This window comes from Ambystoma mexicanum, chromosome 12 (assembly GCF_040938575.1).
Source record: "Ambystoma mexicanum isolate Mex_15411 chromosome 12, UKY_AmexF1_1, whole genome shotgun sequence".
Taxonomy (NCBI): Eukaryota; Metazoa; Chordata; class Amphibia; order Caudata; family Ambystomatidae; genus Ambystoma; species Ambystoma mexicanum.
Window position 1 is genome coordinate 32,807,717 of NC_090936.1, and position 14,815 is coordinate 32,822,531.

Sequence of the window (14,815 nt, forward strand, 5' to 3'; positions counted from 1 at the left end):
TGCACCATTGTTTGTTTTTAACGCAAGTATCTGGGATTGTTACCGGGGTTTCCAATTCTTTCAGGATAGTAAATAATTCTCTGGAGTTGGATTGGGAGATTCTCTGGTTATAGGATTCTTGTTTGGCCGCTATGATTTCTTTTTTATAGTTGGCCGTTATTTTGTTAAGCAATAGTTTGTTGTGGTCAGTCGGAGATTGTCTCCAGACTTGTTCCAGTTTACTCTTTTCCAATCTAAGGGTTTTAAGATGGCTGGAGAACCATTGGTTGAGGTGCTTTTTTGGTTTGGATTTTCTAAGTTTCAATGGTGCAATGGCGTCTAAGGCTATGCGCATGGTGTTGTTATAGCCTTCTACGAGGTCATAGGGATTAGAGTCTTGGAGTTGGCTTAGTGTAGGAAGAATGAGTGGGATCAGTTTTACTACTGTAATATTTTTTTTGCTTCTCGTGTGGATGGCTGGGGCTAGTGCCATGTTGGTTGTAGGGCTTGAGGCCTCAAGTGAGAAGGAGAGGAGGTGGTGGTCGGTCCAGGATTGGGGAGTGTTGTTAGTGATCGATACGGCACAGTTATAGTCTGCTATCCAATCAAGGGTTCTCCCTTTGTTATGGGTGGGGCCGGTTACTTTTTGTGTGAAGCCTAGTTCAGACAGGGTGTTACTGATGAGAGTGGCTTGATTGTCTTTGGGGTCTTTGTAGCCTAAATTTAAGAGAAGGCATTGTGAGGAGTTTTTTAGGTTGTCGGTAAGGATGGCATTGAGGTCTTCCTCGAAAGATCCCGGGGGTCCGGGCGGTCTGTATAGTAAGTGAATGGATATTGTTTGGGAGTTAGCGATGGGTAGTTTGGCTGTAAGTGATTCACATGATGGGAGGTGTGTGGCGGAGTCGGGTCTGATGTTAAGGTGGGTCTTGGCAATGATGGCCAAACCACCGCCTTTAGCTTCAGTTCTGTCCGCTCGGATGATGGTGTAGTCAGTGGGGATGGCTAGCGAAAGGGCTGGGCCTGCGGCTGCATGAAGCCAGGACTCTGTTATGGCTAGGAAGTCTAGATCTTCAGCTAAAATGAGATCAGCGATGTCCGTGGCATGGGCAATCATGGAGCGTGCGTTGATGAGGGCACCTTTTATAGGTAGGGTTTTGGCTTTGGCAAGGGTGGGGGTGGTAGCTGTGCTGAGCGCTCTATTGTTGGTTGTAGTGGAGTTGACGGGTTTAGGTTCGGGTTTTTTTAGCGTAAGGTTAGCGCAGGAGCTAATGGATGTTCGGTGTGTGAGTATGGATTGTGTGGAGTCCCTGGCTCTAGGCTCGTGTATTTTGGGAAGTCTGTATCGTAATCTGGTCAGCCTGTCCGAAAGGCATGGGGGAGCGAGTAGGGTAAGCATGATTGTGGTGCTGGGCTCTGTGAGGGTGGGTGATGCGGTGCCCAGGCTGGTCAAGTTAAGGGGTGAGCTGGGCAGGCATGCGGAATTGGTGATGTGGAGAATGGTTCTCAGTAGTATAGAGTAAAGGCCCGGGAGTTACATTGTGTGAGGGGGGTAAGGTGCAGTGTGTGTCCTGTCTAGGGTCGAAATCTAGCAGTGGACAGTGCGGCCTGCTTGGAGTAGCAGGACAGCCATCTGCCTCTCTGCTAGTGGGTTGCCACTTGCCTCAGGTGGAGATGGTCAGGCATGGCAACCCCCGAGGCAGGTGTGGGTGGGCAGGTGGTCCTGGGGCTGGGCTGTGGAGCGATGGAATGGCAGTCGGGAGTCTCCAGGATCAGCAGAGGTGGTTACAGCAACAGGATCACTGGCAATGGCTTCAGAGCAGGCACCAAAATGCAGGGCATGTGGGCAGCAGGCACACAGAGTGGGCTGGCGGCAGCAGATGGCTCTAGGAGGCAGCTTGCGGCAGTTGGAGACAGGTAAATGGCCTTGTGGGCAGGAGCGTAGGTCTTCCATGTTATTTCGTGTGGCCAGCCAGACTCTACAGATGGGGAAACAGCGCATTAGTGTGTAATCAGAGGAAAGGCCCTAAGCGCATAAGTTACGTGACGCATGCTGGACGTTGGGCGTTTCCGTTCTGTATGGGATAAAGGTGTGCGTAGGACAACAGTGCAACGTATGTGCTTTTCGTGGGGACGGACGTGTGAATTTCATATTTTTGTGGGTTCACACGCGATTACACTACTGTGGCAGTGCGTACTTTTTGTACTTATTTGGCGGGGGAGTTACCTATGGCAACAAGCGCCTGTGATTTTTTTCATACTGTGAGGCAGACAGTGAGTCGTGCATGCATTTTTCACACTGTGGTTGCCCCGGTGTGTCACGTACCCCATTTTCGAGGTCATAATAGCCTACTTGTTCCTCGCGTATGCATTTTCTGTGTTGCTGAGTGCCACAGCGTACTCTGCAGGATGTTTTTCACTCACACGCGGACTACCGAGGGTTCGTGTACATGTTGATTTTTGTTTTTGGGGTGGGTGAGCGTTGCGCAACCTGTTATTTTTTTTTTTAGGTGTCACATAGAGCCTTGCTGGAGCACAGTGGTATGTTTTTCATCATGTACCCTGCCCCCTCACGTCAACTGCCCAGGACAATTTTTGGCTGCACCTCCCATTGCGCTAGCCCATCAATGCCATGACTGGCAGGGTAACAAGAGGGAAGGGAGGCAAAGTTGGGTGACCTGCCAGAGGTGGCCAAGGTGGGCGACGTGGCCAAGGTGGTTCACGTGGGCAAACTGTTCAGGCCCATGCAAGGATAGCTATGCGCCCAACCCAACCGATGTAGGGAGATGCAGCTGCTGCCGACATCCCCAGCATCCGTGGTCCCGGACAAGCAGTGCCATCTACTGTCCAGAGCAGCCAGGGTGAGGAAGCTGCCAGCCCGGACTGTAGTGGTCCCAGCCCAAGCACAGGGTGACTCCATGGCCGATTTTTCATGTCCCGAAGGCCAGGTCAGGTGCGGTGCAGGGTCCTGGCACCAGCACCCAGCTACCGATACCTGCAAGCCGACCTTATGTACTAACATCAGTGACTGATTCCATAGGCCAGTCCACCTGTACTCCAGCCCCTACGGACCAGAGCGGTACAAGCCACTCAGGGTCTGCACCACCTCGCAAGAGGCAGAAGCGTGCTCCAGCGGTACAGGCTGGGACCCCAGACACGGCTCAGCAATCCAACATGTCGAGAAAGAGGAGTTTCTGTGAGGAGGAACTGGACACGCTCATGGCCTACGTGTTGGAACACGGCTGTGACATGCTGTTGCAGGCAGGCAGCACACATACGCCTGCTCAGCATATGGCCCACTGGCAGTGCTTTACAGACCGTATTAGCGCCTTTGGCCATGAGAAGCACACAGCTGGTGATGTCATGAAGCGCTGGAATGACCTCAAGCGCAGAGCAAAAGACAAGCTGGCTGCAGAGTTCGCCTCTACTCAGGTGACTGGTGGTGGGTCAGCACCAGAGGACAATGAACTCACTGGACATGAGGAGAACGCTAGTGATTTCATTGCAGTAGAGCAGGTCCAAGGCGTGGGAGACCTGGCAATGTATGAGACAATGTCCGGTGAGTGGTGATACATGTGTGTCCACCCCATGTGTGCTTTCCTTGGGTCATGTGTTACGATGGTCTGTCAGTTCAGGCTACATTGACATGACTGCCATGTATGACCCATGTGATGTTGAACTGATACGTGCTTGTTGTCATGCAGAGTGCATACAAACCATGTGCTGCACACAGAGCCAATCCTTATCACCACAACTGCTCCCTCCTTCCATGACACTCTCTTTCCAGCCTCTCTTGGCCCTATTCTTGTTCCAGCCTGTGGTCGCGGATAGCCTGTGATGATATTCCACTCAACACTCGTCTTCTATCGTCGCATGATTGACGTCTATGGGAGGTCCCCATGCAAGCTGCTCCTCCTCGGGGGCATTCTTCCTTTCCTCTCCATTCTCCAGCAGCTTACTGTCTCCAGAGGACTGTTAATTCCTATGGTGTAATACTGCAACGGGCTTTACAAGGATTTCTGTGATTCTACACTGTTCCCTCTGTAACTCCGCCAGACCTGGACTGTGTGGAAAGTCCTTTAGGCTTGGTGCAAGCTGCCTAGGATTGTGATGATGCCACAGGCTCACATTGGCTATGAGTGTTCATTCCTGAACCCTGTGCATTCTCAACAAGTCCCTATGGGTCCTGGGCCAGCAAGTCCTTCAACTCCATCTCCAGTATTTACTTCCTTCTAATGGTCTTTCATCATCCATTTCATGCTCCCTCTGTGTCAGTTGCTCCACACTAAAATTAGTTTGCGTTTCTGGTCTGTGTTGAGCTGGGGCCTCCCTCTGGTACGGCCTCCCTGCCTCTATGTAACTGGAGGTGTAGCTTCTTCGGGTCTGGAGGCACTTCTGATGCTTCCTCATGTGTTGCGCTTTCTGTCCCTGCTGTAATCCCAGATGACTGACAGTGTGGTCAGGTGACAAGTGCATTCGGTCTGCTATAACACGGTCTAACATGCATTGTACATGGCTCATGGGCAGTAGTTTTCAACTTCCGTCTGAGGCTGGTTGAGAGTTCAGACATGGCTATGCTATGTGCCATCTGTGTATGGGCATCAGTTATCTTTTTGGAAGGACTATGCCAGTGACATGCTTGTGTGTGATGCAGGTGCTATGCACCATGCAGTACATGTGTATCTTTTGCCCTTTGACACACATCCATGTCTGCTTTTCCTTGGGGCCGGCGGGTGTGGGGTCCGGCAACGCGGTGGCCGTGTGCCACCCGGAAATACTGTGTGGGAGCAATCCATGTATACTATTGCACAGCAACAGGGGGCATCATATGAGATGTTGGCACAGGGCATGGATAGGGTGGCCAATTCCATGCTCCACCCTGAAAGACAGATGGAGCTCCAGCAGCAGGCGTTGAAGGCCACATGCCGCTCACACAGGCTGGACATGTCGGCCAGCAACAGGGACTGACAGGCTGAACTGAACTGGGGGCTCTGCACACAGCCATTGCTACCGAGGCCCACAGGGCTGCCCTGAGGGAAGAGAATGCCTCCCTCAGATCTACTCTCGCTGCACTTGAGTCGGCCTGCAGTAGACGAGCAGAAAAGCAGATGAAGCAGGTGACGCACAACGTCTCTGTGGAACTCCGTGCAACCCGTAAGGTGTTGCATGCGGAGATCTGTGCATACCGTGACATCTTGCAGGCGGAACTCTGTGCATCACGTGAGGTGCTGCACGCAGACCTCCGGGCCATCATGATGCAGAATCAAACCTTTCAGGCCTGCATGCTCGCTGCATTGAGGAGCAGACCAGGGCTATACGTGGTCAGGCTCCTTTACCACACACAACCCCTAATGCTAGACCAGAGGGTGATAACATCGACAGCTCTCCTAGTCTATGCTAGCCGTGCAGGCCATGAACCCATGGATTCTTTTTTTCTTATTTTTTTTTCTCAACATCCGCACATGTGGGTGTTGAGGTGCACCATGCACCTACTCCCTCCAGTGCATGGTTAGCATACCTCTTTCTTTGGACATTGGTTAATGTGCATTTTTTCATGTTACATCTCACTGTCTTACCCTAAATACGGACAATTCTGAAGTCCTATTCTTCACTGCTAACACTTTCTCCTCCCCCCCTTCCATTCTCTTTTCCAGTTCCCAACTCCCCATCTCTCCCCATGCCCGTAATCTTGGCCTTCACATTGACTCTAATCTCTCCCTCTCTCACCACATCCCTCTCACTGTCCGATCCTGCCGCTTCCACCTCTAACATCTGTAAAATTTGAACCTTCCTAACCTTCCATGCTACTATACTCCTAGTCACCTCCCTAGTCTTCTCTAGACTTTTCCACTGCTCCACTCTCTTCTTCGGACTCCCTTCGACTCACCTAACCCCTTAAATCAATCTACTACTCTACCATACGTTCCCTCCTTCTTTCACCTCAAGATTCCATCTCCTCTTCTCTCTTCTCTTTAGGTTGTCTCTCCTTACACTCCCAGCTCAAATTCAATTTCCTCTGTCTCGTCTTCAAATCCCTCTATGGTCTTGCTTCACCATACCTTTCCTCCCTCCTTACTTTTTACACTCCTTCTTGACCACTCGGCTATGCCAATCTTTTCCTACTCACTCCTCTTCCTCCAGCCTGTGCCCATCCCGCTTCTGCTCCAATTACTTGCTCTTTTCCACTGGAACCGTCTCCCTCTCCCTATCTGCTCTATCTCCTCCCACTCCTCCTTCCGCACTTCTCTAAAATCCCATCTCCTCCAATCACCACCCTAACATCTCTTGCTGCTTCTCTCACTATGGTCCGACACCACTCATGTTAAACCATATCACTCATGTAAATTGTTTCATATACTGTTTTCTGGTACTTGATTCACATTTTCTTTTGTAATGCTTGTATTCTCTTTGTCCTCTTGTAAAGCGCTTTGGTGTAAAGCACTATATAATAATTCAATAAATACAAAAATTACCTTGACTGTCTCCATTATTGATGCCCTTCCTGATGTATGGGTTACGCTGCCCCCTTTAGCTAGCAGAGACACACTCAACATAGAAGGGGTGCATGTGGTAGCTTTGTCACTTTGATGCACTTGTACTATTGTGATTGGTGACTGTCTGACATTATCACTGTTGCGTCCTGTGTTTATGATACGTTATGCTGGAAGATGGACGTTCCTGTGTACGATTTCATTTTGATGTGTCAGAGTGAGTTATTTCTGACCTAGTTCCATTTGTCAACCTGCACTTTGACAGTAGCGTTATGTGTTGGCCATTTGTCACTTTTGACATTGCATTCCATGGCATGGTGTTGCAACCGGGTGACATGAAGTTTGGGAGGGTTTAGGTGACATACCAGGATTTAGATGTGCTGTTTTCCATAGGGTTGGTGGCATACTCGGGAGGATAGCTCAGGGGCAACATGCTTGCCTTGGAAGCAAGACGACAGGGAGCAACACAGGTTCGATCCCCGGGTCCGTGCTTAGAAACCTCTGGGTATTAAGCGCGTTATAAATAACCGATCATATATCATACTGCATCTTCAATGTGTGCCTTTTGTTCACATGGCATTTGGATTACTTTAAGTAGCTAGGGATGCACACAATGTAGCACTTCCAAGGACACATTCTCAGGGTGGTAAAGTTCTGACAGTTGATTGTCCCTTTGTCATCATCGATTGTCACCTGGAATGTGCCAGGCCTGTGTGCACTCCGCAGGGGAGGGATTTTAGGTTAAAAACTGCACCACAAGCTGGGTACGGGCTGCCTCACCACAAGCCCTTTCCCCTCCCATGCGCAGCGGGCTTTGGGGATGTGGGAGCACCACCATGTCCACCACGCTGTGTTGCAAAGTTGTGCAGGACACGTGCTGCCACAATTATTCTGCACACTATGGTGGTGCATATAGTAGCTGTCCACCAGAGTGGTCAAGGGAGCGGAAGCGTGACTTTAGCACTCCGAATGTGCCCTCCATATGGCCCTGGTTGCAATATGGGCTGCGGTGTATCTTACCTGGGGTGGTGTGGTGGGGTTCCGTATTGGCGTCATCATGGTGCTGCTCAGAGGGTAGCCACTGTCCCCTGCAGAGGTGAGAATGGTTGTCATCAGTTTGCTTTGTCCATTTGTCTGTCCAACATGCATGCATGTGCACAGGCATTTATACTCACCAATGAGCCATGCGTTGCCATGCCTCCCAGCTTCCAGGTCCCGGTGTAGGGGTGACATTCTCAATATGAAACTATCATGGGTGGACCCTGGATAGTTGGCATATACAGAGGTGATGATTCCCTCTGCATCACATACTACCTGCACGTTGATGGAATGCCAGTGCTTGCAATTCCGATAGATGTGCTCTGTGGCCCTAGATAGACGTAGGGCCACATGGGTGCAATCAATGGCACCAAGCACTTTTGGGAAGTGCACCACCCCATAAAAGTCCTAGACCACTGCCTGTCTTTCCACGGGTGTTCTGGGCATGTATTTGTGCCTGTGGACTGAGGGGCGTGCAGTCATGCTAGCCAACACCTGGTGTAGGCAGCGTGACTGCGTGGGCTGTGAAACGCCCCCGACTATGGCACTTGTCAGCTGAAATGACCCAGTGGCCAAACAATGCAGTACATTGAGCACCTTTTCCAAGGGGTTCAGTGCTTGGGAGCACAGAGTGGGTGATGTGAGGTCATCCTCCCACTCAGTGACCAGGTCTAGGATAATATGAGGTGGAAACCTATACCTGCCATAGACCTGGTCATCGGGCATCCCAAAAAGGCTGGTCCTGGGTAAAAAAATACAGGGCCTGGCTATCCTCCTCCGCCTCCTGCGCTGTCCCGCAATCACTACTGCGAGGAATGGTACATGGTACTGCACCCGCGTGGATTCAACGCATGCCTCAGGTAAGCCACGAGTAATGTGTTCCATGAATCAGAAAACGGGCGCTTGCACGCGTTTTGCACGCATGCGCCCCATTTTCGGCACAGATTTATTCCATGAATCGGCCCCGTAGTCTTCCAAACCATCACACATTAGGAACTTGTAGAGCGAAAACAAGAACCTGAGCTGCAGTCTTCAACATTTTTTAAGAATACTAAAGATTTGGCAATTACACCTCCCACATTAGCAAATTGCAAATTGAAGATGGGTTAACCTACTTGCGATACGCCCTGTGCCTGTGCTGTTTCTAAAAACAGACTCCAAGGGCTAATGGTGTCTGTGCTATCAAAAAATAGTAGCGGTTTACCTCAGAAAACGTGAACTGCTACCTGCGCATTGTGCTCCAGCAAAGTCAGGTGCTGTCTCGGTATAGAGGTCAACATTTGAAAAGATTCTACGAGACAAGTCATTACCAGCAAACAGTGATGAAATAGTCAACTTGTGTATAGGCGGTTTATAAATGCCAACGCGTTTCTAAAATACGTCAGTTAAACGCACTTTCTAAATACACTGTAGACAACGACCTTGAAATTAAACTCAAAACAAAGATTTTGGTCTTAGAAAAACAAAGCCAGAGTCAAGGTAAACCGTCCTGGTATTTGGAAGGTGTGAAAGTTGACCAAGTCCGGGACTTAAAATACTTGGGGGCCTTGATGGACTCTTCAAAAAAAGAAAACACTATGCAACAACATCTGCACGAAAAAATGTAACACCTTATCTCCCAAGCCAAAAACCTGGACAAAAAAATACGGCCGGTTCACATTACTACCGACAATTAAGTTCTACCGGGCAAAAGTGATCCCTACAATCACATACAGTGTAGAAGCTATGCCATTCCTTTCTAAAGCGCTTTGGTCTACACTAGGAACTCTGTTCTGGCGATCCATTCTTAATCTCCCGAAATCAACTCCTATAGTGCTAATCAGGCACAAATTGCAATTGTAGTGCGAAAAAGCACTATGCTATATCGAAAAATCATGGATCCATCTAGTCCACAAATCTTCGCTTTAGTAAAAGAGAAGATGTGTCTAGGACAGTGCAAAACGCTGTCTCTTTGGGAAAACGGCTGCAAAATGAACCTGGTCGAATGCGGCAGCTCAATTGAAGAACTTATACAGAATCCAACCAAAACTAAAAAACGTTTAGATGAGATGGACTGGATTTCCACCTTAGATAAAGCTGCGAGTTACAAACCGACTCTCCACTTGCCTCCAACGGTCAGAAAACTAAACGACCTACAACCGTTCCTGTTGAAACATCTGAACAGAAAACTTCAATCAACTCTCCTGCGGGCAAGGTTGAACTTATTGCCATCAAATGAGATTCTAAACATAAGAGGAATTTCACCAACAGCTGTCACTTTTACAACACAGAATTTACAAAAACCGACAAAGGGGTACTCACACTCGAGACAGTCCTAGATTCTGTCCGACATTCAAATTAAATCTCCATAGTAGTTTAAAGGCTAGTGTTTGCGAGGCAAATCACTGAGGATACACCAAGGGAGCAGTCTGAGAAGTGCTAACCATAAATGTATTGTTGAAAGCATAGTTTTTTGAGATTTTACACAATTTCTAAAACAAAAGATAAGTAGAATAGAGCAATTGAAAAAATAAAGAAAAACAGAACATTCATCACAAATATATCAAGTGCAAAAGAAGAGATAACATATTAATCACATCAAGATAAAACAATTATTACAGGCTACCCATAGTTCCTGCAACATAAGGCCTACCAGGGTGTATAAAAAATTACCCTGGTAGGTATGTAAAAAGAATATTATTTTAGCTGAGTTTGTATATTTAATCTGCCAACGTGTAGGAAAGAATCAAAAGTTTGTTCCTAAAAACAACATATATATAAATCACGTTTCGGCATGCCAAAACTGGCATCAGTAGTCAGAGCCTTCCTCAGGGCAGGATGGAGGTGAGTTGATAGTATCACCCTAGAGGGGGCAGAAAAAAGGAAATACTTAAGTCATATAGGCAGGCTGCTATACAGACAACTTCAGAGGGATATCATAATTCAAGTGTATGCTGTCATAAATATAAGGACCACTCACCCAGTATAGATTAAAGAACTGAGTGCAGTCCGTAGAAGGCTACTTTTCCAAACCTATTGAACTTCGTACGCTATGTAACAATGCAGCCAAGTAGAAAGAAAAAGGCAGAGCGCACCTGGGTCACGCTTCTGAAAATGCTGTGGAGAGAATACAGCCTTAGTGAGAGTATAATTCATAGAAAGAGCGAAAAGTCAGTGAAGGAATTTTTCGGACACCATCGGAGCATGTTGTGGTATTGCTCCTGATTATTTTATCTGAAAGGTAGCGCTCCGAATCATGAATATAACTCGAGAACAAGCACTACAATAAGTAAAAGGAGTGCGAGGTACCCAGACGTGGTCATAGAGTGAATGGTGAGGGATCCTCTTTTTGCAGAAGGCTCGTAAGAATGGAAAACCTTGGACCCTACGCAATCTAACAAATGGCAAAATTGCAAAAGCAAGCAAGTAGTGTACATCATCGAATGTCCATGCGGCCTCAGGTACGTGGGTCAGACCATGCGTGCTGCCCACATCAGAATCTGCGAACACCGGTCGAGGATTCGTTGTAAAACCACCGGAATTTAAATAAGAAAACAACTTTCAGAAAGAAATTCAGAGAGTGTATAAGTGGATATTTAACAGCCGTCATGTAACTTTGCATTTATTGCATTGATTGTGCATTATTAGCAAGAAGAAATTATTTCAAAACTAGCTCAAGGAATGACCGGTGCTTTGCAAATGAATAATTTATGCATATCCGATTACCTTTTCCACTTGTAGTACTTGTCTACATATGAAACACAGTAAAGTTGCATCATTTTGTATGGGTTCCAATTACCTTTAGCTCTACTTGAGACTTACTGGGGCTGCAATGTTGAATTCTTCCATCTGCCCAAACTAAAAGTATGAACTAATGGTGAAAACAATACACAAACAGATATAAGAAACATTTGACAATGTACAAAAAGCCAAATTTACAAAATCAGCCCCTTTTCTTGTGTGGCAGAATAATCTGCAGCACATGTTGTAGAAGACATTGCTGGGTGTTTTAGTGTGGGTTATGTCCTGTAACAAATGTTAAGTATAAATTATGGAGATTACCTTTTCAACTCGCTTGAACCTCAGTGGCTTAATAGAGCAGGCTTCACTGCTCCAGGTTGTACGATTAATAAAATACTCTGCTTGGACCAAATCTCCTTTATAAGGCTCATAACCTATGAGAAATTAAACATTTCAACGATTAAGATAAGATTACTTTAACAATAAATAATTTATAAAAACAGTTCATAAACTATCAATCAAGCGTATATCATAAACAGACAATCAGATTTTGCTTGCAGGATATTATGAGGTTGCATTTGAAGCTTGGTGGAAAAGAAAATTAGAAAAAACAAAAAGTAATAAAGGTGATGCATCCTCTTCTTGTTAACAGAAGTGGGTAAACGGGAGAAGGATCACAGATGATACAGGTCAGTGTTTACTTGCGCGTACTGTGAAGGCATCATAAAGCAAGACACAGACTTCAAATTCTAACAGAACTCAAATGTCAGGATGGATGAAGGCCTAACTTGCCCTAGACTAAGATGTGAGTTTCCAACCTAAAGAAAATAAGCAAAGTCTGAGTCAAAAAATTCAACTTAAAAGTCTGTGTCCAAAACCTATACTCGCCCTCACAACTAAAGCTAAACAATGTGCGACTTTTCAGCTCCCCTTCCCCAGGCTCAAGAAAGTTCCACAAAGGTCTTGGGAATCCCTTCCCCAAGTTCAAGACAGTCAACTTGTATTATTTCTCAATCTTTCAATGTTCAAAATCACTCCATATCAACTTTACACTCCTTGTTTCTTAACAGTTCAACCAGACTGCTTTCTCTTATTTCACTTCAGGAACTTCTTTGGCTTTCACAATTGGGGTTCCTTGGTCTAGGCACAGTTGTCAGACCGCACGGTCCACCCATTACAGGTCGCGCAACCAGGACCCTAGGCTCTCTAGCCCACACAGTTTCTTCTGTACCTGTGTGAGGGTTCACACTCACTTGGCTTCTCCTTGTCAGCCTCTTGGCTTTGCCACAATGTGTCACAAATCCTTTGCCAGTCTTTGGCCTTGCCACTCAGTATTTTTGCATTTGGTTCACTATGTGGTGGTTTTGTTCCTTCACCACCTCGCTTTCATGCTCTCTCACAATCTTCCATACTTACTTTCCTCTGTGTTTCATACGGCTCGTGCTTTGCTTTCAAATAGGCAACATCTGAATTTCACACACACTTGTCATCAGGTCATAGCTTTGCCAAAAGCTTTCATTTAGTGCAGTATTCAATATCTGTGATCTTTTACTCTGTCACTTGCATGGTATATTGTCCTTAATTTTCTCGTAATCCCTTGCTTTGTGTTAATTTCATCATGCGCATGCTTTTCCATTCATTTGGCATCCATTTCGGTTTCGCTACAGCCCAGAGGAGCGCCCTGGCTCGAGTGATCTTCATCTTCACTCACCGGTCCCTGGCATCTCCTCTGGGCAGCTGTGCTTTCATTTTCGGCTCCACCAACATAGTTTCCTTCGAACGCGAGCCCCGCTCGCAATTCTGTTTCTCTCCCCTGCCGTCAGCTCCGCTCTCTCTCTGCGGCACTGTCGGTTTGCTTCTTTCTTCTGTGTCTGCAGCTCTGGCTGCGTACCTCCGACCATTGAGGCTCCCACACCTGCGGCCTCTCGTGGCCCGCCTGGCCCTTGGCTCCACAGTCTCGTGGGGTTGTCTGCTGGTGTCCTGCATCTCCTGCAGGGCCCAACTCGGCTGCCTACTCGCATACAGGATTCCCTGCTGGTCTCTTTGCTGCTGGTCTCCTACCTTTTTATACACCTACAACCACTTGACAGGTTGTAGGTGTGAGTTTCAAATTGTAATTGCCTGGTTGCAATTAGTGGAGCACTTGGGACATGCCTGACCTTTACAACACTGCAGGCCTCATCCTAATCTCAGTACTAGAGTGGTGAAATGACAGTGTTCACCACTCCAAGTCACTTCTTCCTCGTCCCAGTACTATAGTGGGGAAAATGGGATCTGGGTTTTTTGACCAAAATGGAATTATTTGCAACGGAATTGACCGTAGCCAATTCTGCCACAAATTGATTTGCACTTCTGTCAAACAATCCAAAGAACAAGTTACTTCTTACCTTGTAACGTTCTTTCGACGGGATGTTCCTCCGACGTATTCCTCATCTTAGATATATCCTTCCAGCTCTGCTGGCCTCGGAAAATTTTTTCTCTAGAGGGCGCTGCGCGTCGACGTCCCTCGAGTCGATGTCCCTCGACAGCCGCCGTATCGACGCTCGACGTCATCCTGCCTATAAAGGCCGCGTGCAGCGTCCGTTGCTCAGTTCCGTTTTGTAGCCCACAGTATTACTGTCTAGACTAGACTAATCACCGTGAAGGAGCATAAGCTGCAACAACAAGGGAAGTAGAACTGCGGGGATGGATGGGAGGGTCGATGAGGAATACGTCAGAGGAACATCCCGTCGAAAGAACGTTACAAGGTAAGAAGTAACTTGTTCTTCGAAGGGATTGTGTCTTCCGACGTATTCCTCATCTTAGATAGGCTCCCATAGCAGTATTCTATATTCGGAGGAGGGAGTACTGACTTCACGCTGTCTTCTATTGATGAATAGAATGCAGTACAGCCCTTCCAAACCTAGTCTCTTGACTGGAGGAGGAATCCAGATTGTAAAAACGTGTAAAGGTATGGACAGACGACCATGTAGCGGCCGCACATATGTCTTTAACCGGCACTCCTCTTTTGAGGGCCGATGAAGCTGCAATACCTCTGGTCGAATGAGCCCTAAGGTTTTGAGGGGGCTCTTTCCCTGCCAGTTTATAACATTCCAGAATGGCTAGAATGATCCATCTGGAAATGGTCTGCTTAGTTATTGGTAACCCCAGCTTGTGACCTGCGTAACCTACAAACAGCTGGTCTGCCTGTCTTATCCTGGCTAGTCTACTAATGTAAACACTTAAAACCCTCCTAGGGTCTAGTCTGTGTAACCTCTCTTCCTCTTTCCCCGGGTGAGGAGGAGGATAGAAAGATGGTAGGGTAATCTTCTGAGTGATATGGAATTCAGAAACCACCTTTGGGAGGAAATTAGGCTTCACTTGCAGGACAACTTTGTCTTTGTGAAAGATTGTATGAGGGGGTTTACAAGGAAGAGCTTGTAATTCGCTCACCCTTCTAGCAGATGTAAGTGCTATTAATAAAACAGTTTTAAGGGTAAGGAATCTTAACGAACAAGAATGGAGAGGTTCGAAAGGTGTACCCATCAGGAAAGTTAGTACTAAGTTTAAATCCCATAGGGGAACTTGGAATGGTCTTGGGGGATAAACAT

At 47.2% G+C, this 14,815-nt stretch overlaps 1 protein-coding gene across 1 annotated transcript in view; it reads right to left on the reverse strand.

The window, feature by feature from the left end:
* Positions 1-14,815, reverse strand: part of MOV10L1 (Mov10 like RNA helicase 1) — a 1,432,366-nt gene that overhangs the window by 1,281,323 nt on the left and 136,228 nt on the right. The window contains exon 4 of the mRNA XM_069627860.1: positions 11,547-11,659. Coding sequence (XP_069483961.1) covers positions 11,547-11,659 — 113 coding nt within the window. The remainder of the gene's footprint in view (positions 1-11,546; positions 11,660-14,815) is intronic.